Genomic DNA, 25,827 nt, shown 5'->3' with positions numbered 1-25,827 from the left:
TCTGGCATGCAGTACCCATGCAAGGGCCACTCTTCTCTGAGTCCTGAGTGGTTCACATCAACTTTGTTGACCCTAGACATTGACAAAGTCTAGCAAGGCCTCAAAGGAATGTGCCTTCCACGTCCCACCTATTAGGATGGGCAAACTGCAGAAGGAAAAAAAAAATTAAGGAATTTCCCCAAAAGCACACAGTAAGCTTTTAATAGTATAAGAATCCTTTCCGCTCAGGCCCACCCCCACATCCTTCCACCAAAGTCAACTATTAGACCCCACAGCCTCATATCTGTAGAAGGAAAGCTTTTTGGTTCCACCATCAAGTTCAAAGAGCCCAATAATTCTGCCCTTATTGACAGTCTAACCAGGCAATTGGGAACGTTCCGGCTTTGAGTCTACACTTCCATTCTCCAAGATGGCTGAGCAAAGAGATTAAAGAGATTCCCCCGACACACACACACACCATTCCTACATTTTCCCCCACAGTGACTGTCTCCCCATCTCAGAATAAATGTCAACCTTCCCTAATTCTTGCAAGCCTATTGCGAACATAAGCCCTCATTAGACACTTCCAAATTAATGTCTGACCCAAAAGGAAAGTTCAACAATAGTAATTAAAGACAATGTTATGCCCATTGAGTCTTTTTTTTAAGACAGGGTTTCACTATTTAGCCTTGGCTAGCCCTCAAACTCACTGGCCTAGAACTCAGATATCTGCCCACCTCTGCCTCTCAAATGCTGGGATGAAGGCACCGCCATACCCTACCCATCCATCAAGTCTTGCTAGGCTCCTGGGGGAGAGGACCTTTCCCTGTGCAGGAGCCCCACCTGCCTGTGTACACCTACGTGCACACTCAGAAGGGCAATGTCTGCACTCTCAGCAATGGGCAAATGTATGCCCAAGGCATAGACCAATGTAATGGGATCTCGAAGCATGTTCGGAGGTCTCTGCTTGGCTTTGAGGACACTGGTTAGTACAAGAGGCTCAGAGGGAGAAGCTGGGAGGCTGAGGCAAGGAGAATGGAGGAGAGAAGCAGGGCCAGAGTAGGGGCAGGATCACTGGAAGCACACACTCCTCTGTCCTGCTGACGTCCTTCTCTGGGACATTCTTCTCTGGAATCCCGGAAGACCCCTTCTCCTCCCCAGCCGCCATTAACTGCCTCTGCCCCCATCTCCTAGGTGATGCTTCTGGGAGACTCGGGCGTCGGCAAAACCTGTTTCCTGATCCAATTCAAAGACGGGGCCTTCCTGTCCGGAACCTTCATAGCCACCGTCGGCATAGACTTCAGGGTGAGGTGGCTGCAGGCTCCTTCTGCAGCAAGCTCAGGTTCAAGAAGGGTGCCCTCTCCTTGTCTTTGACTCCTGAGGGCACCAGGGGCTTACTGCCTGGGAGGCCCCAGAGGTACTCCCGCCAGGACCACAAAGGCGCCAGGTCAAAGGAGTCTGGGTAGGGTTGGCATCTTGTTCACCTTCTTCTCTGCTCTTGGATAGCGTCCCCGAAAAGGTAGTCTCATTTCATGGTCTAAGTCCTGAGAACCCCTGGCTCATAGTCATCTGAGTTGGGCCCCTGTCAAGGTCAGTTTTCAAGAAGCAATTACCAAGAAAATGAAGGGCTGGGTTCAAAGATGAAGGTCTCAGGGCTGTCTCCCCCTCCCCGCCCCCCCCCCCCCCGCCCCGCATCCCTGATGACTCTAAGGTCTCTATCTACCAGTGTGCAAGCAGGACCACTGGTACTGCACACCTATGAATCCCAGAGGGGTAGGGTCTAACCCCAGCAGGCAGGCCCGTGGAAGCTTTGCACCTCTCCCAGTGGATGGAGTGCTGAGGCTACATTGAAAGGATTATGGGTAACTGGAGGAAAGGTGGTCTTGCAGGACAAGGCTCTGAAGGCCTCAGGGTATAACGGGTGCCTCATCTCTAAAGGTGAATTCTGGGAGACAGGGACTGAAGTGGAGAAGGGTCACAGCCTCCCACACACTTCCTTTGCTGCCTGCTGAGTTCAACAAAGAACTAGGCATGGCTGGGGAGATGGCTCTGCCAGCGGTTAAGAACACCTGGGCGCTCTTCCAGAAGTCCTGAGTCCCAGCAACCCCATGGTGGCTCACAGTGAACTAGGCAGGTTTAAAGGTTCCCCTTGCTCGACTGAGTTGTGAGAACAAGGAATGGAGAAATCTTGTCCCCGCTGCTCTACCTGGGTGATCTGACTGAAGATGTCTCAGGCTCACCACATAGGCCTGGAGCGAGCCCAGTACAGGGAGCTGACAGACCTTGGGGGCCAGCCAACATCCCCTCCCCACCCTCTGCCCTTTTCTCTTTCAGAACAAGGTGGTGACAGTGGATGGCGCCAGGGTGAAGCTTCAGGTGAGAACAGTGCCTGGGAGGGGGGAGGGGCTTGCACTTTGCTTCTCAACCTGAACCACAGGCCTACAGCCCTGCCCTCAGTCTGGGGTAACTTCCTGTGGGGCCCATGAGAGGAAACTGCTTTTCTTTGTTTGATATCTGTAGAAAAAGCAGTTCCCAGGCACCCTTTCTCCTATCAAAGGCAACTCAAAATGCCCTCAACTAGGCTTAGCCTCCCTTGTTGCCCTCCCCGCCGCCCCCCCCCCCCCGTTTTCCGAGTCTCTACTGCTCTAAGCACCCCAGCCTCTGGACTGGAGAAGGTAGAGGGTGTAAGACCCCAGAAACACCACTGATGTCATTAGATGCACGGGGGCCTGTGGGATCCCACAGAAAGAAACAGCCTTCCCCCCACCTCCACCCACCCACACAGACACCTCTCACACAGCAGCAGGAGCCCTCCTGTCAGCAGCTAGCCCTGCTCCTTCCCACCTCTCTGTCTTCCTAGATCTGGGACACGGCAGGACAGGAACGCTTCCGCAGTGTGACCCACGCATATTACCGAGATGCTCAGGGTAAGACTTGATCCTCTGTCCTGTCCCCGCTCTGCGGCCCTTCTGCTGATGCCCTGATCTCCTCTATCTGTCCCCCTCCAGCCTTGCTCCTGTTGTATGACATCACCAACAAATCTTCTTTTGACAACATCAGGGTAGGTCCTCCCCTCTCAAGGCCCTTCCCCCACCCCAACAGCCTTGCCTGTAGTGAGCAGCCAGAATAGGGCCTCTACAGGACCAGAGTGCTTCAATTCTGTCAAAACAGCTAAAGCAGAGAACCTGTCATCCTTGAAAAACACTCAGTGGTGACTGGGCATTTCATTGCCATGTAGGCATGGGAGCCAAGCAGGCTGATGTGCCCTGTGTTGACGGTATAGCCCTGCCTGTGGTTCATGAGTGTGTTTTATATCAAAGTGTTCAGAACAGTCCCAGCTCCACCCTCCCTGGACAATTCTCCACAAGGACCCAGGGGAAAGCCCACGCAGAAAACTCCACACGCATCCAGGTCAAGTTGCAACTCAAGACAGAGTGAGTGGCTATGTCCTCACAGCCGAACAACTGGAGAGCAGAGGCCATAGCCAGCAAATACAAGTGTGACTCTGGGCACAACACTGGAGAGAGGTTTTATGTGCTTCTAGACCTTGAGGGCTGGTTACCGAAAAGCAAACGGAGGGGCTTAGACAGACAGCTATGAAAGGACAGAAACTGCATGGTACTGCCACTTCCAAGCCTATCCTCAGGGCAGACATCACTAATGGAGCTCAGTACTTTTTGGTCAGAAAGACAATATGAAAATGAAACCCAGGGCCTTGTATATTAAAGACAAGTATTTCTCTACTGTATAACATCCCCAGCCGAGCTCAGCCATCTCCACCCCCACCCCCAGTTCCTGTTTGCTGCTGTTGTTGGTTTGTTTCGTTTTGAGGCGGGGTCTAGGTATATGGCTCAGGCTGGCCTCCAACTCTGTGCCCCGGCCTCTGCGCAGGAAGAAGCCTCTGTTGCCACACCTGGCCGATCCCATTGCCTTTGATTACTGAGCCCTTCTGTGGTTTGAGACTCCCAACAGAGCCCTCTAGGAGAAGAATCCCCTGGTCCTTGGCTCGGCTCAGCCTCCCTTCTCCCACAGGCCTGGCTCACCGAGATTCACGAGTATGCCCAGAGAGATGTGGTGATCATGCTGCTAGGCAACAAGGTGAGTGGCTCTGCGGCAGAGCCAGTGCACTCTGACCCTCCTCTCCCGCTGCTGCTTCAGCCCCATCCCCACCCAGCCCACAGCCACCTAAACCCATCTAGCAGGGGACCTCTCCAGTGTGGGAGTCAGACATGTCTCGTGACATCTGCCTGTCCCACCCCAAAGTTTCGCTAGTAGCCCCTTCCACCAACAGCCTCAACTGCTGCCAATGAGCTGCCAGGTGACTCAACTGCCAGCCATCGCTAGATCATTATGGACAGGTCAAAGGTCAGGGGTTAAGTACAAAATGTTTAACTCAGCTGCTGTCACCCGATGACGCTGGGTCACCACACCCTTTGCTAGTATCACACACCTCCCCCAAGTGCTCAGGGGGTGCAGTGGGGGACACAGCCTGAGCAACGGAGAAGCAGAAATCCTGGCCCCAGGCCAATCACACCTGCCTGCAGTCCCTCAGGCTACCAGAAGAGGGCGGGCAGTGCTTGCTCCTGGGGCAAAAGATGGGCTTCCTGGGGTCAAGGCTTCCTTTCCCCGGAATTGATTGACTGACCCACATGGGCTTGACAGGCGGATGTAAGCAGCGAAAGGGTGATCCGTTCTGAGGATGGAGAGACACTAGCCAGGGTAAGTGACTGCCAATGGGGTTGGGGGAATGGTGAGGGAGGCCATAGCAGGCCCTGAGAACACTCTCTCCCCGGCAGGAGTATGGTGTTCCCTTCATGGAGACCAGTGCCAAGACTGGCATGAATGTGGAGCTGGCCTTTTTGGCAATTGCCAAGTGAGAGCTGAGCGGGGCAGTGAGGGGGGATGGTGAGGGAGCCTGGGTTGGGGTGGGAGGCAATCTGGGAAGCCAGTGGGGTGGGGAGGGGGAGTGTTAGGGAATGCCTGGCTCTACATTCCCAGCTCAGCACATGATTCTTCCTGTTCTAGGGAACTGAAATATCGGGCGGGCAGGCAGCCCGATGAGCCCAGCTTCCAGATCCGAGACTACGTGGAGTCGCAGAAGAAGCGCCCCAGCTGCTGCTCCTTTGTGTGACTCTAACAGCAGACTCTAAGGGACTAAGAGGAGGCCCAGAGACCCTTGGGAATGCAGTTATTCTAACTGCCAAGCCAACTAGGAGAGAGCTGGGGGTTCAGTGGGCAGCCCTGGCCAGGGAGGTAGCTGCCACCCTCGTTTCTCTAGCTTCCCTGTGTCATGGGAAGGTTAAAATACTCGTACTTTATCTTAATATATATAAACTAATACCAAAAAGGGCACCAGTGTGCCACCCTACCCCCAAAAAACCAAAATAGGTAGAGACTTGGTGGTCCTTCTGCCTTCTGGGACTGGGTTCTAAAAGACTGGACCCCCCCCCTAGCTTGGGTGTTACTACACCAGCATGGGACCAGGGGACACCGAAGTACGGCTAAGGTGTAGGAACTGGTTGTGACCCTGTTACCATCCTTACTAGGGAGGCTAGGGAGGCTTCTCTTCCTCCAGCTCCCCAGGGGACAGCCTTTCCCAATAGGAAAGGCCTTAGTGCTGGGAGCTAGCCCAATGCCTTAGAAAAGACAAAAGTGGAGATGGGGGAGGGGCTGTAAGAAGAATAGCAGTTACGTGACTGGCCTCTGCTCAGCTACCTCTGGCCCTCCTCACCCTCCTTCTGGAAGCATGCCCCTTTTTCTCTAGCACACAAGCACAGCGAGGTACCTGAAAACATCACATTCTATCCTCTGGACCTTACATCCCAGGGGACACTCCACCATCCCATGGGAATCTCTCTCATCAGCTTTCTGCCTGGGTTCCTAGATGCCAGAGGTCAGAGCCAGGAAAAAGCTTTCCTTCCTTCCCAGTCCTGTGACAAGGTGGACAGCACCACAGCTATTTAAGGCAGAGGTAAGAGCCAGATAAAGAATTCGCTGGCTCCTAGAATGGGTGGGAGGCAGAACTGAACACCCCCACTGTCCAATTTTTCTCATTAAGTCCCAGCTCTCTGTCTCCTCCCTGCTCTTTCCTTTAACTTCAGACCAATACTAGGGCCAAAACTGTTTTATCTCCACTTCCACTAAATCAGGCGAAAGGGTGGGAAGCTGTCCACTTCTGGGTGAACCAATGTACTATGTGTGTGTGTGGAGGGGGGAGTTTGGTCAAGCTTTGGGTATGGAGAAGGGCAGTAAGGACGTCCTATAGGCCTGAGGCCATATGTCTCCCAAAGGCCTGACCCTACCCTTAGGAAGTGGGAGGTGTGCGGATCCATGACCCAGAGGCACCTTTACTGCAGCTCTGTAGGCTGGGCAGTGACTGGGACTCCTATAAAGTGTACACTGCGCATTTCTGAGGTTACTGCATTTGCTTTCAAGGCAGAAATCGTGCCCTCCTAGCAGAGTCAGCACACTAAACTTGGGTTGATAAGGACGCCCTCTGTGACCTCTCATGGGCAGATCAAGGAGGAGCCTGGGCTTGCCTTGTCTCTTCTGGGACTCTTAGCAGGTTACAGGAACTCCAGTCCCATAGCTCTGGGTCTCCGGCATTTGTGTTTTTCAGAATTAAATTGCAGTATTTTGGAAAGTATACCCTAATGTTTTTCCTTTTTGTTCCCAGAGGAAAGAGGGATCATGTTGGGAGAGGTTGTTACTTGGCATGTTGTGGGAAACTGTTACCCAATGCCCAAATCATTCTAGCCTCATTCTTCAGGGTCCTCATAGGCTCACCTCACCCTTAACTGACTGCCCTCCCCCAGACCAGCGCCTCTGCAGGCCAGAGGGAGCTGGAACGCTTATCTCACAGTCCAAGTCATTTTCTTACTCTGTTGAAAAAAGCCAGGCCTCCTTTCCCACTAGAGTGACTCCTGAGATTGACTACCTAGCTGTCTCTCGCCCCGCCCCCTCTCCCTAGCCAAAGGCTGCTGCCAAAACCAAGCCTTTTATTCATTATTTATTGATCTACCCTCAGGCCGGCCAGTCTTCCAGGTGGGCTGTACGAATCCTTGATCTATCTGCCCCGCCCTACGCGTTCCTAGAAGGGGTCAGAGCCCAAACCTTCTCAGTACGCCAAGTCCTGGGATAGCGGCGTGACTCCACAAGTAGAAACTTTGTTACTTAAACAACCCCGCTCCAGAGTTATTTTGTTACAGTTACCCTGTTACAGTGTTACTGTGTTACAGAAGACATCCGTCCCGTTCTTAAACTGGCCTCGGGGAGGGGGAGGAGTGAGTGGGGGTGTGTGGGATGGTTTCCCCGACAACTGTTGCTCCCCTCCTTCCCCCCACTTCGAGCCAAGCTGTGCAACAGGCTTTGGTTGACGGCGGTTAAAGCATTGAGGATCCTTTACCCCGAGACTAGCTCTTCTAAATCCGCCTCCACGGCGTAGAAACCAGAGCGCAGCCCGCGAGGCCCCTGGGCTCAGTACCTGGAATCCGGCCCCGGCCCTGGCCCCGGCCCCGCCCCATCGACCCGACTCCGCACTTGGTAACAAACACTTCCACTTCCTGGGCTCTCTTTTCTTCTCCCGCTGCGGGGAGCCGCGCCGAGTGCAAGCCACACCCCCACCGTTCTGATTGGCCAGATTTGTTCAACCCCCGCCCAAGAGCTCGAGTTAATGGCTTCTGATTGGTCCACGGTGATTCACACCCACGGCACAGCCCCGCCCCCGGCTTTAGGAGCTGGGGCGGGCTCTGGAACGCTCACAGACCGCGCAGGGCGGGGATTGGCTCCCTCCCTTCCTGTGCGTTCGCTACCGCGGTTCCTGGGACACCTGCTCACTGTCCCCAGTGAGGTGCTCAGCTCCCGACTTGAGCTCCGCGGAGCGGGCAGAAAGACCGTGCGTCCCCGGCCTTCGACAGGAACCGCGCTGAGCGTTCGCCGGGCAAGATGAGCGTGATCGCGGCAGCCGGGGAGCCTCTGCCCCGGCTCTGCTGCCTGGAGAAGGGTCCGAACGGCTATGGCTTCCACCTGCACGGGGAGAAGGGCAAGGTGGGCCAGTTTATCCGACTGGTGGAGCCCGGCTCGCCGGCCGAGAAGTCAGGGCTGCTGGCCGGGGACCGATTAGTGGAGGTGAACGGCGAGAATGTGGAGACGGAGACGCATCAGCAGGTGGTGAGCCGCATCCGCGCGGCGCTCAACTCTGTGCGCCTGCTGGTGGTCGACCCCGCGACGGACGAGCATCTCAAGAAGCTGGGCGTCTCGATCCGGGAGGACCTACTGCGCACCCAGAAGTCCGAAGAAGCCAAGCAGCCGGTCGCCACTGTCGCGCAGGAGACTGGAGAACAGGCCGAAAAGAGCCACCTGGAACGGGTAAGTACGGGCTGAGCTGTGTATGGGACTGGGATTCTGGAGAAACTTGGGCGCCCCGGACGTCCAGCACTTTCTGAAACTCGAGCAGCGAGGAGGAAACGGCTTCCGCCCTCTGACCCGAAGCGATCGCTGTTCCTGAGGCTTCGGACTCCGACCCGCGACCCCGTAGCCTTGTCCGTGTTCGCCTGCACTTTCGGTTCCCTTGAACTTTGGGGAGGTGTCGCAAAAGAATTCAGTCCCCTTCTCGGATCCCATTATTTGAATTCTGACCCCCATCCCGGACTCTCTGGAGCCTTTTCCTGGGCTGCCCTTGTCTACAGCTAAGCTTAACTCTTTCTTTCTTTCTTTCTTTTCTCTCTCTCTCTCTCTCTCTCTCTGTCTCTCTGTCTCTCTCTTTCTGTGTGTATGTGTGTCTGTCTGTCTGTCTCTGTCTCTCTTTCCCCTTGTAGATGGTAGGTAAAATTGGCGTGGAGACTGAGTAACAAACAAGAGGTCCCTAGGAAGGCCCTTGCAGCCCTACCCAAACCTCCTCGGCTCCCTAGTTTTGTGCTTCATTAACTCGCACCGATTGGACTTCATCCTTCTCAAGTCTAAAGTGACTTCTAAGAAAGAGAGGAAGTCCCAGCGTCTCAGAGCTAGGGGTGGGGGTGGGGTACAGGGAGGAGGCACACAGGCGGCTTGGGGGTGGTGGCTCTGCCACCCTGGAGGATTTATGGTCCTCTGGAATGTGAGGAGTAAGCGCTCGCTAGCTGGTATCTGGGAAGCTGGTGGGAGGACCTTGGAAGAGGAGGAGAAGGAGAAAGATGGTTGGGGGAGGGCGCAGTCGGAAGGCCAGGCATCGTCCCTCAGAGTCCACGTGGACAGGTGGTCTCGCCCTTATATTGTCACTGCTCACCCCATTGTCCTGATAGCAAGTCGGCCGGTTGGGTTTGCTCGTGTTCGGTATTTCCCCCAAACAACTCCACTTTGGATCAGCTGCTGGAGGGGCAGCTGGCAAAACAGGAGCTGTTGTGCTGAGCTTCCGATCCCTAGAGAGCCAGGAGGGAGGAAAGCCAGGCTCCGGGCTCAGACTGGGGAGCAGGATCCTTTCAGTGCACTAGCTCTCTACCTGGTAGCGAGGACATGTGGCAGCGGTATCCATGGAGCCAGGAAGATTCTCTCTCCCTCAACAGAGAAAAGGCACTGTTCAGCCTTAAGGTTGAAGGTGGAGCCTGAGATTACCAACTGGTTTGGTGGAAGTGAGGTCACCAGAAGCCCTGTTCTGCCAGAGTTTGGTGCTGAGAATGCCAGGGCCACCAGGTTCCCACTTCCTGCCAGTGCCAATTGGCATTGGCAAGCAGTCGTAGAGCCCCTGGCAGCAAATTGGAACAGGTGACCTCTGCTCCTAGGCACAAAGCCAATTTGAACCTTGTCCCGGGTCCACTGATTCACTATTACCTTCACGTCCACGTCCACCCCCTATTTTTTTCCTTTGGACTTTAGCATCAGAGCAGATGACCAGCGGCCCCCCTCATCCTCCCGATACCTCCCGATACACACCGAGTTCCAGTCGCGCTCAGCTCCTCCCCTTGCCCTTTCGGTGGTGTTGCTGGGTGCTGGAGGGCCACGTCGAGGCTGTTGTGGAAGGTTCTACATCAGACTGTTTTGTATCTAAAACGGCAGTGGGCTGGGGCTTCCTCTTGGAGATCTGTCCTGAGTCAGGGTCCCCGGGTGGTGGTAGGACCACCTACCTGTGTGTCAATTCTTCAGTCCAGGAGATTCAAAGTAGCACCATCCTGGGGACACCTATAGGACATGGCAGTCTCTTTCTGAGCTTTGATTTTTTTTCGCATCTATAAAATGAGAGCACTGGGCAACATGGTCCGTCTTTTCGATAGTTATCAGAACAGCAGCCGGTACTCGTACCCTGCTAGATGGTTAAGGTCATCATTGCCCAAACCTTGAAAAATTCGGTCCTTTGAGCTTTGTTCTGCTAAGCTTCTCTGGTATAGAGCTCCCATATCTTGGTGTAGTAAGCTTGCAGTTGACACTCCCCCTTGCCTCATCCAGTAAAATATGCCAGTAAACACTGAGGCATCCCTGCCCTCTATGTATAAGGCGCCCAGCTGAGATTTGACAGTTAGTTTTAGCCTGGGTTTGTTTGCAGACCGGGAACTGCTCTGTTAACCTCCTCGGTTCTCATGTGACAGAGGTGTCAGCCAGAGGATGCTGTGGCAGCGACTGAGTGGCATCTTGGTGGGCCAAGAGCAAACAGGGCAGGTGAAGAGAGATGCCTGGAACATTGGCTATCCCCGCTGGCCTGCTGAGGCCCAAAGAAGTAGAGGTTTCTTTATCGAAAAAGCAGTGTTTTATTTATGTAATTCTGGCTTATCTCAGGTTGACCTCAACTCATAGAGGCTCTCTTGCCTCTGCCTCCCAGATGCTGGGGTAACAGGTGTGCTCCACCTCATTGAGCCCCCACCTTGTTCCCAAAGACAACATCTCACGCTAAAGCCTGGGACTTTTAGATTTGTAGGGATAGTTAGTTGATTTGTTTTGAGACAGGCTCTCACTACGTCACCGGGGCTGGGCTTGGAACTCTGTGTAGACTGGCTGGCCTTGAACTCACAAAGAACTTGGACTCCTGCCTCCTGAGTGCTAGGATTAAAGGCACACCAGGCCAAAATTTATGAATCTGGCTAAGCTGGCTGGCCGGTGAGCCCGAGATCCTCCCGTCTCCACCTCCCCAGCAATAGGATTATAAACCTAAACCTCACTGCCCGCTGTTGGGGGGGATCTGGGGATTGAACTCAAGTCCTCATGCTTGTCCAGCAAGAACTTTAGTGTCCGAATGACCTCGCCAGTCCTTTGCCTGCTTTCCTGTGGTCTTTTCCTACCAGACACAGGACAAGGCCTAAATCCTTGAATTTTGGCCCAGAACAGGGCCTGAGCAGACCTGAGCCAGCTCAACTGTACTAGCTGACCTGTCTGGAGCCCAGTTTCTTCATCTCCCTAAGCCTTTGTTTCCTATTGTGTAAGTTGGGAATGACGGCAGTGACCTCACCGGGTTATTAGGATTACATAAGACTGTGTGTAAGTCACTCAATACTGGCAGCTAAGCAAGTGCTCAGTAAATGTTGACTGTTGGCATTTGAAGTAATAAATAGTTCATAGCGCTGATTCCTCCCTACCTGAGCAGGTGCAGCTGTGGCCAAGCCCAGTGGTCAGAGTCCTCAAAGATCCCTGTTGTTTAATGTTTATGTGATGAGCTGGGTGTGGTGGCTCAGGCCTGTAATCCCAGCACACTGTGGACAAAGGCTGGAGGACTGCTAGCTCAGGGCCAGCCTGGGCTACAGGACAAGATTCTGCATCAATATTCATGTATTTGTTTATTTATTTTGGTTTTTCCAGACAGTTGCTCCGTGTAACAAACAGCCTTGGCTGTCCTGGAACTTGCTCTGTAGACCAGGTTGGCCTTGAACTCACAGAGATCCACCTCCCCAGTGCTGGAATCAAAGGTGTGCACCACCACTGGCCAGCTGCATCAATATTTCACAATAACAATAGTTCTATGTAGTACCGTGGTTCTCTACAGTATTGGCCACCCACTCTGTCCCACTGCTCTGCGTTTTCCCAGCCACACCAAAGATCTGAATCCCCTCAAGCCAGCTATACATCCTGTGTCTCTGTGTTCACGAGGTCACAGTTTCCACCTCTGATACACGGGAAGCCCCGGGGCACAGCCTTGGGTTATTCCTATTCCAACCAGTGTTGGCTATTCCACCTACACAGCTCTGTATCTACTATAGGGAGGTGTTCAATAAATGGTTTTTGAATTGGTGAGTGAATCCATAACAGCTGTAAGGGACCTTTGTCCCAGTCCATCGCAGTCCAGCACACCTGGGCTTGTTTGTGCATCCTGGACACCTAGAGATGAAATTCCAGATAGAATCAACCCACTCCTTCTTGCCTACTGGCAGCTTCCCCTTTGACAGGGAGGCCAAAAGTCTAGGCTTTGGGGTCAGACGTAGTAGTGCTTCCTCTACTGCTCTGCTCTTCCTGGCTCTGGAGCCTTAGTCCCTGCAAGCTTTCACTTCCAGTCAGTGGAATGGGATACCGGTCCCCAGCCTACAGGGTTGTTAGGAAAAGCAATCAGATGACAGACACGGATGGGAAAGCACTCAGATTCAGCCAGGTTTCTCCTAGCCTGACCCTTATCGTAGAGGCAAAGAAAGTGTAGGTACCCCGGGAAGCAGGATAGATGGGCGGGTGCAGTTAGCGGACAGGTTTAATTTGGCCAAGGTAGAGCTTCAGAAGGGCAGACTTTGGAAGGACATTGCTGGGTGTTTGGCTTTGAGATGGCCAGGTCAAGGCCCAGTGTGGTGGTGCATACCTTTAGTCCCAGCACTCAGGGAAGGAGAGGCAGGTAAGTCTATGAGTTTGAGGCCAGCCAGGGCTATACAGTGAAAGCCTGTCTCACAAAAAGAAAAAGAAATGGATAGGTCATGTTACTGTGGGGTCATTTTCTCTGCAGTTTAGCCAGCGTGGCCCTGCTTCTTAGCCTGGGGCCATCAATAAGTTAGTCTGTTTAGAATGATTGTCTTAGAAGCAGAAAAGGGCTTCCTTCTCAGGAAACCCCAGATTGATGGGAAGGAACTGCCCACCTATGGAGCCTCTGGGAAAAAGTGGGGCAATGCCTAGGAGTTTGAAGGCCAAGGGGCAATGTTAAAGTATGTTGGAACTTCTCTGGGGAAAATAAGCTATAGCTGCTGATCATTGGTGTTTACTAATCGGTCTGAAGGTCAAAGGTGAAGGTAGGGTGGACCTTTGGAAAGGAAATGTGTTTAATGCACGTGATCACCATCACCCCATGCAGGCCCTTTTTTGAGACAGGGTTTCTCTAGCTTTGGAGCCTGTCCTGCTCTTGTAGACCAGGCTGGCCTCAAACTCACAGAGATCCGCCTGCCTCTGCCTCCCGAGTGCTGGGATTAAAGGCGTGCACCACCAGGCTCCCAGGCAGGTCTTTTATGGGGATGGAGAGAGCTGTTGGGCCTCCCAACCATGACCCCATTGTGTATGGGCCTCCCTTTGGCCACACAGTTGAGTTATGATTCAGGGCCTGGCTCTCCAGATAAATGTGGACCAATCACATCAGAACCATCACGGTGTTGTAAACTCGGGCTTCTTTGTGCTCAGTGATAGTTTGTCTGGCATACATAAGGCTACAGGTAAGATGGGCAATTGAGGGTGCTTGAACCAGCTTCATGCAGGGGTTGTGTTAACTAAGGTTCATTCCTGTTGGGGCAAGAGCCTTAAGGCATTCTATCCCCCAGAAAAGTGGAGATGCTTCCTAGTAGCTCAGCCCAGAAGGGGTAGTTCTATCCCTTCATGGGTAGAATGGAGCCTGGGAAACAAAATCCCAACCCCTACCCACTCCTCCCACCCCTACTTTGCCTTGCTAGTTTCCCTGCAGTGCAGAGACCCCAGGAGGCTGACTTTGACTGTGGCCTGAGCCTCCCCTCCAGGTAAAACAGCTCACTCTTCACATCTCCAGCCGTGAGGATATTTCAGTCCTATATCCGAAATAAGGACAAGTGCTATAGACTCCCTGAAGTCAGGTGACTTCAAAGGCAGCAGGGCAACGCGTAGAGAAAATCGGCCAGATTTAAGTCTGATCAGAGACAAAGGCAGCCTCCCCATGTGCTTGTCAGGGCACGGGCCCAATGCCCACGGCAAGTTCAAGGAGTAGAGCCTGTCTGGGGCTGCCCCCGCAACATAGCGGCAGCGTGAGGTTGCTGAGTCTTTAGCCATGGACCACGTGAAGTATCCAAGCGGAAGTACGCTGGACACGGGGCCTGGTGCTGGTTGATATTCCTTATCTAACATTCCTGGGACTAGAAATGTTCTGAGTTTTGGATGTTTGCCAACTTTGGAAGATTTACACAAACCCGAGATACAGAGACCTAGTTCGGTCGGGAGAGTGCCTGCCTAGATGTTCTAGCCACAGTGCCACTTAAACTTGGGCATGGTGGCACTCACCTGTGATTCCTAGCCTTCTGGGAAGTCATTCTTGGATATGTAGTGAACTTGAGGCCAGGCCAACGTGGGCCAACCTGGGTTACAGGAGACCCTGTCTGGGAAAGTGGGGGATTCAGATTTTTGGAGCAATTTGCACTTCAGATTTCAAACTGAAAAGGTTAGGGATTTCAACTTGCACAAATAAAAAGCGGTAAACTCTTTCTTTTGTTGTTTGCATTTTATTTGTTTGTTTGTTTGTTGAGACAGAATTTCTCTGTGTGTGTAGTTGTGTAGCCCTGGCTGCCCTGGAACTCACTATGTAGACCAGACTGGCCTCAGAGATCCGTCTGCCGTGCCTTCCAAGTGCTGGGGTTAAAGGCGTGCGCTGCCACATCCAGCAACTATTTCAAGTTTTTAAACAAATCCAAACTTGAAATGATAATATTTTGTATTTTGATTACATTTTGACTATTATCTCTTTTTTTTGCAAGGGTGTGTGTGTGCTAGAACTCACTGTGTAGATCAGGCTGGCCTCCTCACAGAGATCTTCATGCCTGTCATAGTCACCATGCCTGATTCTTTTTGAAATCCCCCACACCTGGTATACTTGTACTCTGTCGTGTTCCTCCAGCTCTGACTTCAAATCCTGCTGTCCCATTATCAACTTTCTCCCCTCTGTGAAATGTGGGCATATTTCCCTTAAAGAGTCACAATTGGGGTTTACGTGAGAAAATAAATATAAAGCCCTTGGCATTGTGCCTAGTCCATATCATACATTCAATAAACGGTAACTGCTATTTGTTACTTCAGTAATGAGGCCCTGCTTCACAATGAGCTCCTTGATTGTCCTTGCTTAGCCTCTTGGGACAGCCCATAAATCGGCAGCTTCTGAGAGAAGGGTGGGGGTTGGTGATGGTGGACTGCATGCCAGGCAGGCAGGAAGGCACCTGGCTGCCAGCCTTGGATGGTATCCAGCTAGGCAGTAGCCCAGGTACCAGCCGGGCTCTGTCTCAGGCTTCCTGGAAGAGAACAGAGCTGAGCAACTCTGCTTCCCCATAAGGCTTCCTGTCCAGCACTGAGAGGAGGCACTAGTCAGAGCAACTAGTCAAAGCGAGGACCTGGCTCGGGGCCTCTTCACTGAGGAGTACTGGTGTCTGTGAAACAGCGCCCATTTTAGCTCCCTTGGTTCCTCCTGCTTCCTGGCTCCTACAAGGACCACTATTACCACCACACACACACTAGCAATTGTGACCAGAAGTGTTCTTGTACGGATGAAGAGGAAGGGTCCTACTGGGAACTTGATGACATCATCTGAGATGAAGAGGTAGGGGTCCTACAGGGTTCTTGAGATGACATCAGACTTTGTAGTAGCCAAGCCCTCATCAGGATGAGCAGAGGACACCGTTAGCCTACAGGGGCTGAAGTGGCCCAGAGTTCCAAGCCCCTGGTCACTTCTCAGCCTGCCTAAAGGATAGCATCCGTGCTGCCTTTCCGTGGCAACCCTAGGCAGAACCAAGCCACCTCCATCAAGCCTCCTTGAGGAACAATGCCAGCTCCAAGCCTATGTCCCCAAGTCCATGAGGAAGGAAAAAAACAAAAACCCTAGCTGCTTCCCACAACCAAGCAGAAATGTCACCAGCCCCTCCCACTAAGGTCTCCTCTTTGACCCTCTTGTTCCCTCACCTCTGTCGGGGCTACTTCCCCCTGTGTGGGACAGTGGGGCACCAGGCTCATTTCCATAAATAAGAACCCTGGGCTGAGCTGGGCTGGGCTGGTGAAGAACAGTCTTAAAAAGTATTCTCTGGTCACCCTGGGCGTCTTCCCACTGTCATAGCCCATCACTGCTGGGGCTTGGAGCTGGCTAGTCCTTGGGAAGTGGTAGAAACTGCCCGGCCATTTCTCCTGAGCCCATCACCATGGTATCAGCCAGGGAGGGGCCAGGCCCAAAGGGGCTTTTGTCTCCCAGCTACCCAGCAGACCTCCCTCAAGGGGGAACAGGGAGCGGCCTTGGGCTTGCTCCCCAGAGACAGCCCTAGGATTAGGGTATCGACTTTCCCCGGCTTTCCAGGTGGCCCGTGGGTGGAGACTATTGAATTCCGTGCCCCCATCCTCTCTCCCTGGCCTGCACAGCGTGGGTGGAGATGTTGGCCTGGCTTCTTAGGGTGGGGTTAGGATCCTGGGGCAGAGGGTCAAGGGGCAGTCTGAGAACGGAAGGAGGGAGAAGACTCCTTGAGGAGGGTTTGGAGGCGGCGCTCCGGGCCCTCTTGGGAAAAACTGAAAGAGAAGTTCAGTTAGTCCAGTCCCATTCAGGTCCTTTGACACCAGCCACCCTCTGACACCATTGCCTGGAACCAGTCCCGATTTTTACTTTGGAAGTTTTATGTGGAGGCTGGATGTACCCCCTGGGCCCATGTTCCCATGAGGTGCCCCCCCCCCCCCCCCCCGTGCTGTGTATCCTTCTGGAGTTGGCACAAGTCCCAAGGCCGCTTAGGGTAGAGGGGCACACACACCAAGCCCAGGAGAGTGCCGAGCTTTTCCCTTTGATCTCTTTTCCCAACAGCAGAGTCCAAGCTCTAGTACCTTGCCCCTCCCCCATCTCGACTGGGCTCTAGGCCTGGGAACCAGAGGCCTGCCCCCAGGGGACTCCTCTAAGCTCCACCCAAGCTGGGATGGGCTGACTCAGCAGCTGCAGTGACAGCTCCTGGGGACTGGAAGGGAACCAACTAGTTTCTCTGAAAGTTTAAATCTCTCCTCTCCCCAGCTTGTGAAAGAAGAGACCTAGACCAGGGGTCCTCAACCTTCCTAACGCCGGAACCCTTTAATGCAGTTCCTCGTGTTGCAGTGACGGCCAGCCATCAATTTTTTTTGTTGCTACTTTATAACTGTAATTTTGATACTGTTATAAATCATAATGCATATATCTGATATGCAGTGTTCTAATGTATGACCCCTGAGTAAGGGTCGTTCGACGCTCCTCCAAGGAGTCTCGACCCACAGGTTGAGAATCACTGCTCTAGAGACTTCTGAAAGGGACCCGTTAGCACGGGAGGCCTGTGAGTACTACATGGAGGGGGCTTTCTGGAGATAGAGTAGAGGCTGCCTTTCCCCTTACGCAGGGTCCTCGTGTTGCCAGAAGGTTGCAAAGTGGACCTTTGAACTCCGACACGTGTCACTAGAAGGGATGCTGAGGTAACCCTTGCTGAGGCGGAGTAGGGAACACCCGAAGCAGGGACTTGGAACTGGAAGCAAAGACACCTAACCCAGCCCTGCCCATGACTAGGGAGCCACCTCTCCTGAACCCTCAGCCTGGTTCTAGCCACAGTGCCAGCCCGGGCATGCTCTCAGCACCGTCACCCAGGTCGGGCTTTATCCTTCCGCTCGGGCTGGGGCTCTGGCTGCCAGAGGCATGGAGCTCCCGGAAGGAAGCCTGTGGTTTCACCGGCTCCCAGACACCTGGTTAGTGTGCGAAGAGCCCCCACCGTCTGCCCCTCGCTAGCCTTCACTCCAGACTGCTTAGTGCTGGACCCAATGCTTAAGGACAGCTCAGTGTGGTGGGAGGAAGGCAGGTCCCCAGTCAGACTGAGTGGGCTTAACTTCTCTGAGTCGCAATTTCCCTGTCTCAGAAACAGCTAACATCCAGGCCGCTGTGGGGAGGGTGGGGAGGGTGGGGAGGAACGAGAGGCAAACTGAGATTCCACAAACTGAGGGCCACGGGAGGTGTGTGGCTGAAGCCGAAAGCTGAGCCTGTCCTGGTGGCAGCAACTTGTCAGACCTGTTCAGCTCACCTAGGCAGCCTGGGGGGAGGGCCCGTGGCAGCTTTATAGAGGGATTAGCTGGAAGGAGGAGAATCCTCACTCCCGGAACTACCTGGTGCTGGGGGGCTGCAGCAGGGGCTCAGTCACGGCGGGGTAAGGGGCTGAATAGGCTGAGGGAAGGAGGGGCCTCCTGTGGTCCCCTCTTTTTGCTGCTCATAGGGTTGTCTTTGCTGTTTGAAGTGAGGGGTCCCTGGGATCTGGGTGGGTCACTAGGGAAAATGCCAACTATCACCTCCTCTGTCTTCTGGACTCTGCACACTAACATCCTGAACACAAAACCTGCCCAAACATTCTTTTCCATCTTTAAAATCTACTGTGTGTGTGTTTGTATGTATGCTGTGTGGGGGTGGGTGTGCCATGGTCATAGGACGACCTGGGGGAGTCACTTCTCCCTTTCTATCTTGTGTGTCCTGGAGATCAAACTCATTGGGTTAAGGTGCTTGCTGTCCCCACCAAGTGAAGGGATGGGCTCTTAATGCAGATAAGGTGGGACTGGAGACCTGTAAGCCCCCCCTTCGGTCCTTCCCGCCTGTCCCCTCCCTTGCCTTTTGTACCCCCAGCTGAGGATTTGGGTTTCAGAGCAACCTGGCCACCACCCTCCCTGACCCAGTATCCCAGAGTTACGTGACTGTTCTTACTAGCAAGAACAATGGTGGAGCCTGGTATGCGTGGGGACTTAGTAGGAACAATGGTAACCTCCAGGTCTGCTCAGGGACTTGGAGTTCCAAAGTGCTGCTTTAGACTGTGTCATTATGTCTTCGGGCCTCAGCAGCAACCCTGCGAGGCAGGTAGCAATCAACACCCTCTATAAAGGAAGACCCCCGAGGCTCAGAAATGGAAATGATTCGCCCCAAGTCACAAGTTAGTAGGAGAACCTTTGTTGCCCCACACGGTGGGTGGCAACCCAGGGTTAGTCAGCCTGCCAGTGGCCAACAGGCTGCCCCAGGCTTGGAATTGGGATCAGGGTAGTGCTTGGGAAGGGCTTACAAAGCCTCCAGTTTCTGCAGGCTTGTGTCCATACTCTTTCCATCTGTCAGTCTGTGTCGTGTGGGCATCAAGGCTGTTGCTTCAGAGCTCAGCTGCCAGAGAGGATGGGAGATGTTGAAACTGTTGACAGCTGAGTGTCTGGGTGCACAGGAGACACCTGCTTGTGTCCTGTGGGAAGGGGGGCTGGTGAGATGGATCAGGGCATCAAGGCAATTTCCCACCAAGTCTGCTAACCTGATCTCCGCCCCCCATGGTGAAAAGAGAGAACCAAACCAACTCTCACAAGTTGTCCTTTGACCCCACATGTGGACTGTGGTGTACATATTCTCTCTCTCTCTCTCTCTCTCTCTCTCTCTCTCACACACACACACACACACACACACACACACACAATAAATAATATTAAAAGTAACAGGCTGGGCGGTGGTGGCGCACACCTTTAATTGCAGCACTCAGAAGGCAGAGACAGGCAGATCTCAGAGTTTGAGGCCAGCCTGGTCTACAGAGTGAGTTCCAGGACAGCCAGAGTTACACAGAGAAACTCTGTCTCCAAAACAAACAAACAAACCAAAAAGTAACAGGCCCTGCTTTCCAGGCCACAGTCTTTGACGACATTGACCCTGCCCTGGTTTTCATGGTCTCCTCCCCATATAAATCCTTGGGAATTATTGAGACACACACATACACACACCCTTTGTTTCCTATATCCTTGGCAGGACCTAGAGCTGGGGATGGTCCCATCTACCCCAGGATCCACTGCCCTGCCACCTATAGGGTTTCAGGTTATCAGGGTCACGTTTCGCTGGGCCATTTGGCTCACTGGGGTCAAAACGGGAGCCCACTAGAGATCCAGATCTTTACTGTAAACAGGTTGTCCAGCTTTCAGTAAACAGCTGTCCTTGCCTTCTACAACCAAGAACAGATACAGGGGCCAGGGGCCTGCACAGGAGCCTCAAGTATCCAGCCAGGCCTCAGAGGGCCAGATGAGCCCTGGGTGGGGAAGGATAATTCCAAAACAGCCTGTGTGTAATGGCTAAGAGGGAAACTGGCCCCAGGCAGGGACAGCGGCTTTCCCCAGAGCCGCTCAGTTCGCCACAGTGCTAAGTGTTCACTCACATCTGAGCCCTGGCCAGATTCTCTTGCCCTGCTCTGAGGGCTCTAATTGCCACGGGATTATCCCAAATCCTTCTAGCCAGGGAGCTGGAGAAGGCGGTGTTGGGATACTGTGGAATGACATGAGTGCTTCCTACATCCCCGCAGCGTGAGCTCCGGCCTCGGCTCTGTACCATGAAGAAAGGCCCCAATGGCTATGGCTTCAATCTGCACAGTGACAAGTCTAAGCCAGGCCAGTTCATCCGAGCAGTGGACCCAGACTCTCCAGCAGAGGCCTCTGGACTCCGGGCCCAGGACCGCATCGTGGAGGTGATGCCCTTTACGATGCTCTCTTCCTCCCTAATCTTTGGTGCTTTGGGGCAGCCTTATGCCATCTATGGTTTGATTAACCCATGGCTTATGGCCAGCTCAGAGGTGCTGGATGGCGGGCAGCTACACAGGTAGAGCGGAGGAATGGGAAAGAAGGACGTTACGTGGTAGGCGGGAGTGCCATGCCAGCAGGCTGAATGGTTTCTTTTCCCCTCGCTCGGGTTCTGCTTCACCAAATACACACCCTACGCCCATGATTTACCTGCCAAAATCCAGGTAGATACCAGAGGCCACCTGCATGGCCTTCCTGATGCCTGGGCACTCCAGCCAGGCGTGAGGCTGGACCAATGGCCTCTCCTGAGTTCAGCTTTGAGACACTCTGTTCTTCGGCTGTGCTCAGCAGAGAGGAAACGTGAACTAAATGCTTGGGCTGGTCCCAGAATCACAGTGTGAGAACCTTAGAGCCACAGATCAGCTCTTCCAAGACTTCTCACTTTACACATGAGAAAACCAAGGCCCAGAGAGGGAGGTCGGAGAGGAGCCCGGCTCAGGCTCCCAGGCCTCCCCTTGCTCACTCCAGCTGTGTTTGTGTAGTCTCTGGGTATTTTCTTTGGCTCTTCCCATTTGTCTTGCTTCCCAGCTGACTCTCAGAGAACCACTGACTGGCTGGGTTCAGGACTGAGCACTTGAGGGAATCAGCATTCCCAGGAGGGACTTCCTCCACCTGCCCTCCCCAGCACTGAGACCTGTGTGGGTCATCCCCGTCCCTGCCCTGACTCACAGGTCAATGGTGTCTGCATGGAGGGCAAGCAGCATGGGGATGTGGTATCTGCCATCAAGGCTGGAGGGGACGAGGCCAAGCTGCTGGTGGTGGACAAGGAAACCGATGAGTTCTTCAAGAAGTGCAAAGTGATCCCATCACAGGCACACCTGGACGGTGAGTGCACAGCTGGATACCCACCCCCCAGCCAGGGATGTGGCCAAGAGTCTAAGGCTTCTTGGATTGCAAGGGAGACCCAGCAGCATGGGTTGGCGGAGAGTAGAAGAAGCAGGGATGGGCCAGGAGTGTCTGAAGGGGGCAGGTTACAGCCCTTAACAGTCATGAAGGAGGGGATGAGGTTCGGGTCAGTACCAAGGCCTGGCCTGAGCCTCTCCCTAGTCCAGCAAGTTCTCAGGCGATTCCTCTGAGAGGAAAGAGTTAACTCCGGGGACAGCCTCCAGCCTTTGCTGGGCAGATCAGAGTCCAGTGACAGGGGCCCAGTGCTCCCCTCCCCCCCCCTTCTGTCAAGTTGCCTTGGAAACTCAGGCTTGCTGGCTCTGGGGAGTAGTGGGTCCCCTTCAGTCCCTGGGCCCCAGCTCTCTCCTTCCCCCTCCCCCACTCTCATCCTGCCAAGCCTGGCATCGCCTCCTGTTCAAGCCAAGCCAAAGTGAGTAAGGCCACCACACCAGGCAGGAGGGGCTGAGTACCCCCCCACACACACCCCCCTTAGTCCGGATTTTCTCCCTGGGAAGATGGCTCCAGAAGGGTGATCTGGTATCCTGTGCTGAAAAGTAAACCTCCCTGGACTTTGCAGTGGGTGGGGCCCCCTGAGCATCAGGACTACAATAGAAGGCCAGGGTCCACATAACTCAGATCTCCAAGAGGAGCGACACAGTGAGCAGTCCTGTCAGGGGCAAAGGCACACATGCATCATAACTAATATACAGGGACACCCCACCCATCCTGACTGCTTCATGGAGGTGGAACAGCCTTCCTACTTCACAGGCCATATGGGAGGTGACCTCAGGCCTGGGTTTCTCTCCTGCTGGCCTTTCCTGACCCTGCCCAGGGCACTGTCCTTGAACCTTCTTGTCCCCTCACCTCCAGGTGACAGATGCTTGGCATTGTTCTCCCTCCAAGGCAGCAGGTCCGGCTATATAATCTGAGGTGTGGCCATAAACCTGTCAGACCTGGGATGTGTGGATGTGGAGGCTAGAGGACAGCCCAGGAGAGTCAGCTCTCTCTGACTATCTGGTTCTTGGAGATCCGGCTCAGATCACCAGGCCATCACTGAGCCATCTCTCTGGCCATAGGGGACCTGTTTTTGATTGGCTACCCTTGAACTCCATGAAGACCATCTTAACTCTCCAGCAAGCCTGGCATCTTGACCTGGGTCAGAAAGGTAGCTCAGTGGTAGAGAGCACCGGTAGTGGATGGAGGCTGTGTTTGCCCAGCACTGCATGAAGGACTCGTTAAAGGACATCACAGGACAGTCAGTATCAAGCAGCACTCCAGCATGACCCTCCCCTGCACCCCCCCAAAAGTCCCCCCAGTTTGCCAAATGAGACATTATGAAAATACATTTTATTGAAAATACCAAAGTACCACACTGTAGTGGGGTCTTGTTTTCTGAAATTGTCAAACAATTTTTCTAGGCACTGGGTCATCAAAATGTCAAAAGTACATACAGTGGGTTGCAGCCTTTGCCCTGCAGTATGGGGTCTGGTGAGCTGCCAAGGCATGGCTCTGCATCCTCTGCTTCCTCCCCTAGAGGTTCTGGGCTAACCTTTGCTGTCTCCCTCACCTAGGACCCTTGCCTGAGCCCTTCACCAACGGAGAGATACAGAAGGTAAGGGGTCCCCTACCCGCTCCTCTGTGGGGACAGGGCAAGTGGTGGCATGGCTGGAAGTCTGGCTCGGGCTGACACATCAGGGCCCAGTTCCAGTGTCTTCCTGAGTGCTAAGCCATAGGACCACCAGAGTATCCCACCTCCTGTCAGGGGTGAGGCTGCCACTCGGGAAAGGCTTGCCTGGGCCCCTCTGTAGCCCCCGCCTCTAACTCCCACCATACAGAAGAGGCCATTCTTCCCCCCAAGAACAGAGCCTCAGTGTCTGGATGCTGGTCCTGCTACTTCCAGTCTGAGCTGGAAGAACAAAGTCCCTCCTCCTCGGGCAGAAGGGAGGGGGGTGAGGCTGGGAGCCAGCCGAGGCCATGGAAGGACCCAGGAAGGGGCTGCGTGCCAGGCTCACACCCCGCCAAAACCTCTACTCTGGCATGGGCTGTCTCAGAATCAGACCACAGAGCCTGGAGTTGGCAAGATCTGTTTGAAGGCTTCCTCTACAGAGACCTAATGGGGGCAAGAATCAGACATGATCCCCACCTTCTGATGGTTCTATAATGTTCTGTTATCTTATTCCTAAAGACCTGGTTGGCTACTTTGGGGTTAAGGCCCGGAGAAGGCTACCAGAGGTTAAGGGACCATATGTGTTCCTCATGCCGAACAGGAGGACCTTGGTGGTCCTGTGTTCCCAGAAGCCCCTCTTGGGTTGCTGATTCAAAGAGTGAGTCAGTACTCAAAAGTGTTGGGGAGGATGAGAGATTCCGCAGTCCCTGCCCCCTGCTCAGGTGATGGATGGAACCAGGCTGCCCCAATCCTTTTAGGAATGTAGTAATATAAATCTGGGATTTGGATGGATGGCCCAGCCTGAGCAAAGACCCTGCTCTAATGAGGCCTCCAGCTTCTCACCAGGAGTTTCCTTCCTCATCTCCTGCCCACCCATTCTTTTTCCTCTCTGTGCCAGGAGAGCAGCCATGAAGGCCCGGTAGAGGCAGCTTCAGAGAGCCCCAGGCCTGCCCTGGCAAGATCTGCCTCCAGCGATACCAGTGAGGAGGTAGGCAGGCCCCATGGGGGCTAGTGACTGAGTTCCTTACGGGATGCCATTTCCAGGCCGCTCTGGTTCCTGGCACACCAGCCTGCCTTAGAGGTCACATGGGGAGGTGCAGTTTGTTCTTGTGAGTGACCTGGCTACCTTGGTCATGGCCCCAAGGGATCTCCACCTCTCTGAGGCCAAGGACTGAGGAGCCCTCGGGGATGGACACTGACTCTCTCCTCCTCTTCACAGCTAAATTCCCAAGACAGCCCCAAGAGACAGGCGTCCACAGAGCCCTCATCTACCTCCTCCTCCTACGACCCCATCTTGGACTTCAACATCTCCCTGGCTGTGGCCAAAGAGAGGGCCCACCAGAAGCGCAGTAGCAAGCGGGCCCCACAGATGGACTGGAGCAAGAAAAATGAACTGTTCAGCAACCTCTGAGCACCCGACCAGTCGCTGGCCAGTGCTGGACGGTGGAGCCACCCACCCACCTGACCTAGCCTCCCCTCCTCCCCAGTCACCCACCAATCAACATTCAAATCAGCATCAGCACCCCGACCCCTTCTTGACAAATCTGATTTTCTTAGGAATTCTGTCCTTCCCTCTCACCTTAGGGAAGGAGAATGTTTATGTCCCGTCCCCATACTTATCCCTGAGGGCTTCATCCTACCAAGTGTCCCCTCACCGATCTGCCTAGGACATCACTGGGACCCACACCAAGCAAGGATCTTTGGACCAGACAAGAAGTTCTCCCTCAACTACATGTGATGACAAGTCCAGGGCTCACTGGGGACTGACTGTAGCGGCCATTGCTTATAATGGACAGGGTGCCTGAGGTCCTCAGAGCTATGGCTTGGGCTTCTTTGATCCATTTGATTTTTTTTTTAAGAGTGTAGCATTGCAGAATTTAGAGGGGTTCTTGTTTTCATGATTCTTGTGATTTTCCCGGTTGTTTGTACCCAGAGCATGGCAATGGCTTCACCCTTAAACTTTTGTTTCTACTCTCACTCTGAAAGACCTGGGCAGCACAGGGAAACCCAGGCTGCCTCTGCCTGTCCTGAGCCAGGTGCCACCACTGTAAGGAAACACCTTCAGAAATTCACTGGTTCCTTTAAACCACCTGAGCCTCCGAGTCGTCTTTGGTGCTTCGCCTCACACCCTCAGGTCTAAGAGTGGACAAAGACCAGAGTCCCAGGGAGCTGGCCTCTGGCTGGGAGGTGGGACACTCCTGGAGTGGCTTTGTAGCTACTCAAGAGTCCACAGGGCCCTCCAGTTTTGTGCTTAGCTCCATGCCAGTGTACCCTGGTACATGGGACAATGGGGGGGGTGATTATGGGGACTGTGGCAGAGGAAGCTGAGAGGGCCCTGAGGCTCCTCGGTCCAGAAGTGCTACAAGTGAAACCTCACTACAGAGAGGGGGTTCAGGACTTGACGATGCCTTTCCTCCCTGTTACCCCCACCCCAAGGAGTGCAGGATTTTCAGCAGTCTAAGCCTGCCACAGACACCCCTTATCTGCCCAGTGGCCTGATGGGAAAGCAGATATCCAGCACAGGAGAAAACTAGTCCACTTAGCTGCAGCACACATTGTGTGGCAAGGTTCGGGATGGAAGGGACTTTGCAAAGGGA

The 25,827-nt window shown here is 53.8% G+C and overlaps 2 protein-coding genes across 3 annotated transcripts in view; both read left to right on the top strand.

Annotated features, from left to right (window-relative positions):
• Rab37 (RAB37, member RAS oncogene family) overlaps window positions 1–6,619 on the top strand; it is a 68,914-nt gene extending 62,295 nt beyond the window's left edge. Inside the window, exons 2-9 of one of the 2 annotated variants that reach the window (XM_041636083.1) lie at window positions 1,174–1,284; window positions 2,314–2,355; window positions 2,840–2,906; window positions 2,988–3,040; window positions 4,012–4,077; window positions 4,642–4,698; window positions 4,776–4,852; window positions 5,005–6,619. In XM_041636083.1, the coding sequence (XP_041492017.1) occupies window positions 1,174–1,284; window positions 2,314–2,355; window positions 2,840–2,906; window positions 2,988–3,040; window positions 4,012–4,077; window positions 4,642–4,698; window positions 4,776–4,852; window positions 5,005–5,110 (579 nt within the window). In that variant the 3' untranslated portion in view covers window positions 5,111–6,619. The remainder of the gene's footprint in view (window positions 1–1,173; window positions 1,285–2,313; window positions 2,356–2,839; window positions 2,907–2,987; window positions 3,041–4,011; window positions 4,078–4,641; window positions 4,699–4,775; window positions 4,853–5,004) is intronic. The other variant, XM_041636085.1, reaches the window with a different exon arrangement.
• A 1,110-nt stretch (window positions 6,620–7,729) lies between these two features.
• Window positions 7,730–25,319, top strand: Slc9a3r1 (SLC9A3 regulator 1). Its single transcript, XM_041636077.1, has 6 exons — window positions 7,730–8,346; window positions 20,406–20,567; window positions 21,351–21,504; window positions 23,136–23,176; window positions 24,129–24,218; window positions 24,450–25,319. Exons 1-6 carry the CDS (start codon window positions 7,924–7,926, stop codon window positions 24,639–24,641), a joined length of 1,062 nt encoding a protein of 353 aa, XP_041492011.1. The 5' UTR covers window positions 7,730–7,923; the 3' UTR covers window positions 24,642–25,319.
• Window positions 25,320–25,827: the final 508 nt, after the last annotated feature.

The sequence above is a fragment of the Microtus oregoni genome, unplaced genomic scaffold, assembly GCF_018167655.1.
Source record: "Microtus oregoni isolate MIOR12 unplaced genomic scaffold, Mior012 000048F_ref0000485, whole genome shotgun sequence".
Classification (NCBI taxonomy): domain Eukaryota; kingdom Metazoa; phylum Chordata; class Mammalia; order Rodentia; family Cricetidae; genus Microtus; species Microtus oregoni.
This window is presented reverse-complemented; position numbering and strand designations above follow the sequence as displayed.